Genomic DNA, 5,031 nt, shown 5'->3' with positions numbered 1-5,031 from the left:
ACTATTTTAATTCATTAGACCTTTATTCTCATTTAATAGCTTCCTATTGAATTTATTTGATATCAAGATGCTCAAAATTAATATCTATATCTCATCAATAGAATGTTTATCTATTTACTTTGTATTTTAGAATTATACACACAATATTAGCTTATGGTTGGCATTTTCAAATGTTCCAACGGAGATATTTATGATTTTTCCTTTTTCCATTATAACTATCAAATTATCAACAAAATATATATATATATATATATATATATATGAAAAACAAAATTTAACGCGTTAAGAAGAAATATTTTTAAAGAGAAAAGGGTGAGAGTGAGAGGGCATAACAAATTACGATGTTGATGGCGGTAGAGTATTGTTCTTTTGACTTTTGAGTAGAGAATTTTATCATGATTGATCTTTTGAGTCATTATAATTTGGTCACTCAGGTTTTCAAAAAGAAATTTTTTTTGTTAGGTTCGATCTTTTTAATCCATCATAATTTGGTCTCCAATTATGTAATTCCAAAAGAAGTTCAGTACTTGGTGCAAAGAAAACTTAAAAATCATATTAAAAAGATAAAAAAGAAAAAGAAAATATCAACATATCTAATGATGCCGCAAAATCGTCAATAAATCACACAATTCTTACGTGCTCAAGACAATACCTGCATAACACAGAAAAAGAAGATCTTAGGAGAGTACCGGTGTGGTACCAGTTAAAGACTCTTCGAAAGTTAAGTTAGAAAACTTTTACAAGTTTAGAGTGCCAGAGTTGGGGAAAATTATGCGTACCTTGGTTTGTAAAGGTTTTAGGGTTTTTATAGTAGGTAGGGTTGACATTCGTTCCTTGGCATGGAGGGCTTTTCCTTGTAGGGGAGAGCTTCATTACTACGAATGTCTTACGGGATCCTTTCCTTATAGAAATTCCCTCGATTAGGGTTAGTCGTGGAGCACAATATGTTTTCTTATATATTCATGTGTGAAGGCCAAGTAAGACCATGTCAGACTCGTCAAAGGTTTACTTATCCCCTTCAGGTTCCTTCCGTCAGCTTCTTATCCTGTCTATGCATTCTAGTCGTCTTATTCAAGTGTCATTGATCTCGGGGGTGCACCCATCAACTTTATGGTGCCGCCGTTTACAAGAAAGGTTGTCGAGTTTGTCAGGACCGTCAGCTTTGCTTCATGTGAATGAGTTTGTCAAACTTTCAAAGTTGCCCTTATCAATATCAACATTAATTACCTATTAAGGTTAGTCTATACTACTATTTAAGATACTTTTCCAATTTAGGATGAACAATTCTATGGTTCAAAAATACTCATGCACCCTAAGTTTAGCAACGACAAAACTTGAAGATAACTCGATAAAAATATATCTTCAACTCTACATAAAACTGTGTTTACAAAATATATATGACCACCTTGTATTCACAGATTTTAACTACTCCAACTCTCTTACAAGCCCACGTTTTCAATTTTTTTTTCTTTTACCTTTTTTTTCACCTTTATCTTAATTGGGTTTTTTTTTTTTTTTCTTCCGAATTTGTGGTTTCCTAACTCCTAATCTCACGTTTTTTTTTTCCAAATCTCTTCTTCTTTATTTTGAATTTAAAAAAAGAAAAAAAAGAAAAAAAAAAAAAAACACTCCTATTATAACTTTTCATCTATAAATTTAAGCATTACCATATATCTTTATTTTTTTTTCTTATCAAATGTAAAGATAATCAACATCTAAAGAAATGTTTATAATTCTTATCAAAACAACAGGCATACTTCCCAACTTGTTTATATGATATTTTCGTTTTAATAATTAGCCATAAGAGAAAGGAAAGTCTCTCTCTCTCTTATAACTTTTAAGAGAGTAAAAAAAGAAAGAAGAAAAAAATCATTTTGATCATGTTTGTCATTGTCGAATAGTCTCCGTCCACGTCAGCAGCAAGCCAACCTCTTCCAAGTTTCAACAGAAGCAGCAGAAAAACTTGGCAGTTTTAACTACGAACCTCAAATGAGGCCGGCTTTTGTTGCTTTAAACTCTCCCACTCCCTCAAACACACAAGGCTAAGTCTTTGTGTCTCCGGCCTATATCAGATTCTCTTTGTTAGTTTATCAGTCTCAATCACCAACTCGATTACACACTTTAATCATATTTTTTTCTTCCTAGGCTAGGACCATAGGTTTCTGAGATTTTCAAGTTTTTTCCAGCCTTGGAAATTGGAATTAATGTTCCATGATGTCAATCGTTCTCTAGAATTCAAAGTTCATTATGGTGTTCTTTTGTGACTGCTGAGACTTTTAATTGTGAGCTTTGTTAGGTTTGAATCTTTTTAATGCTTCTTTTGTTGCAGATAAAACGTCAAAGTTTTCATTAACTTTTTGTGATTTCACTCCAAAGTACAAACGTGTGTTTATGTGACAGTTTTTTGAAATTCAGACTATTGGGTTTCAGTCATTGTTTTTGCTTTCTTCCAAGGTTTTCAGAAATGGCTGTTGACCTCTACTCTGAAAGTTCTAACATGGGTACTAGTCCTAGAATTTCATTTTCTCATGATTTTTGCCAATCAGATAATATAATACCTGTTGAACAACACCCTCTCCGATCAAACTCAACTGGTTTGAGTTCTGGTATAGATTTTGACTTCTGTGTTCGTGAGAGTTTCGAGCAAGAATCTTCGTCTGCAGATGAGCTTTTCTCTGATGGGAAAATTGTTCCTGCCGAAATCAAGAAAAAGGTCACTCGCACAAAGCAAATAGATCAGTATGTGTCTCATCCACCGTTGCCACCGCCACGTAGTACGAGTGATACTAGTACTACAAAGCAAGAGAGCTCCAAAGAAAGCAAGGGATCGAGTAATGAAGCCGATGGGAAGCAAAGTTCTAAGTCCTTTTGGCGGTTCAAGCGAAGTAGCAGCTCTGGTAGTGGATATGGAAGGAGCTTATGCCCTTTGCCACCACTTTTATCAAGGAGCAATTCAACCGGGTCTGTACCAAATGCTAAGCGAGCCCCATTATCCAATGATGGTTCAAATTCTAAGCAGAGTTCTCACAAACATTCATCAATGAAAGCATCACAATCTTCAGCTTCATCTAGTTACTTAAAGCCTCCATTGAAGAAAGGTAGTCATGGATCTTATGGAAATGGTGTTCCGATTAGTCCTGTTTTAAATGTTCATTCAGCGAATCTATTTGGATTAGGATCAATGTTCTCGAGTGGCAAAGATAAGAATAAGAAAAAGTGATTGACTTTTGCTGTAATGAGATAATAATTCATGTCTAATTTGCAATTATTGTGGATTGAGTCTTTTTTTTACTAGATGTTTCTTGATATTCCATGTGATTAAGAAGTTATAATATGTTTGGAAAGTGGAAGAGTAAAGGGTTTGTTTGTATCAAGAAGACAAAGAGATAAAGAGGTGCTTGAAGGAAGGGACAAGGAATGGCATAATTCAAAGGCACATGCTTTGGACACAAGATGACAGGTAACCGTTGCTTTCATGGCTGTCCCATGTTGTTCTTCTTTATATGCTTTTGGTCTTTGCTCACACATGGTGCACATAATTTGATTTTAGTTCTCTTATCTCTTACTCTTTTACAGAAAGAGTAAAGAGACTAAGAGTAGGTTGGTTTATTACTTTTTTTTTTGCTAAATAGATTAGGTAGTTGGTTGATGGTTGTTGATGTATGTGAGTGAAGTTTGAAATTTTCTTTGAATTATTGATTGGGAGAGCTTATGAATTGCTTTTTCATCTCTGTTGTACTTGTTTGAAAACTGATCAATGTATTAAAGATAAGGAACTTTTTCCTGACTGATTTGCTGTTTTGTTTTTTTTTTTTTTTGATCGGACTGATTTGCTGTTTTAAGCAGTGTATTATTATTGTCTAAACTAGAATTTGTTATTTCCGCTTCACCCTATCCCACATGTTGCGAAATAATGTCACCTTTTGTAGTATCCAGATACTTTAGCCCATAAAAAAGTCACTGACTTCTATGTTTGTTATTCAGAAAAAAGAAAGGACTTTTACGTTTGTTTCTGCATCATCTAGACCCACAAATATTTCAAAGAAGATCCCGAAATTCTACTGGTAAACTAAATTTTACATTTAGGTTGGAAAACCTCTTTGGAAATAACTAAATTCATTTACTAAACAATAGGGTAGATGTAATGAATTCTTTGTAAATAACTAAATTCATTTACTAGATTCTTTGGTATTGATTCAATTTTCAGGTTATGAAAAAGATAGAAGTAATCTAATTTCAAGTTTTTTTCTTTTTTTTTTTTTTTGTAAATATGATAAAATTTGACTTTATGACTTCTGTTATATAATAATTACTTTTTATCGTCAAGCCAAGATTTCAAAATTGATTTTTTTTTATTGGGTATATATATGTAAGTGAAGTTTCATATTGAATAATAACTGACAAAAATTAGTGATTAAATATGATTAGATCCAAACTCATTTAGCTTAAACTTTTAACCTATGTGGGGTTCTTATATCTTATATAAATTACTCAACATTTTTTCCCAACTTTATTAAGCTTTTGGATCATGTGGAGTCTCCAATGTAATCTTTTCCCAACATTTTTTTTTTTGGGAAATATACACACAGAGATTATAGAGTGTAGACATACACATGGAAGGATGGGTCGTTGGGAAAGACTTAATAATCATTACCTGCTCTAGGATAACAGGTCCCCCTTGCTTCATGGTTGCACCATCTTATGTTGCATTTATATCTTTAAAATTAAAATCCTTACTTCAGCTTACTTAATTCCAGCTCTCATCCTATATATGTGCTCATTTTCTGACCAGTTTTTGTTAGGCTTCAATTACTCTTGCAAAATCAGGGGGCATAATAGTTGTTTTAGGTACACACACATATTCTCGTGTACATGGTGAGGGCACGACTTTCTTTTTCTTAATCCTCTCTTCCTTTGTTATGGACACAAAAACCTCCTAGTTCTATCCCTCGCATTCTGTTATCTGCATTGGAATATTAAAACATGCTAGCCCTTCTAGTACCATATTTACGGATGATTTCATCCCCAAAA

At 33.2% G+C, this 5,031-nt stretch overlaps 1 protein-coding gene across 1 annotated transcript; it reads left to right on the top strand.

The window, feature by feature from the left end:
* Positions 1–1,870: 1,870 nt before the first annotated feature.
* On the top strand, positions 1,871–3,791 carry LOC126713877 (uncharacterized). Its single transcript, XM_050413803.1, has one exon. It carries the CDS (start codon positions 2,465–2,467, stop codon positions 3,218–3,220), a length of 756 nt encoding a protein of 251 aa, XP_050269760.1. The 5' UTR covers positions 1,871–2,464; the 3' UTR covers positions 3,221–3,791.
* Positions 3,792–5,031: the final 1,240 nt, after the last annotated feature.

This window comes from Quercus robur, chromosome 2 (assembly GCF_932294415.1).
Source record: "Quercus robur chromosome 2, dhQueRobu3.1, whole genome shotgun sequence".
Lineage (NCBI taxonomy): Eukaryota > Viridiplantae > Streptophyta > Magnoliopsida > Fagales > Fagaceae > Quercus > Quercus robur.
The sequence above is the reverse complement of the archived record's forward strand: the minus strand, read 5'-3'. Positions and strand labels throughout refer to the sequence as shown.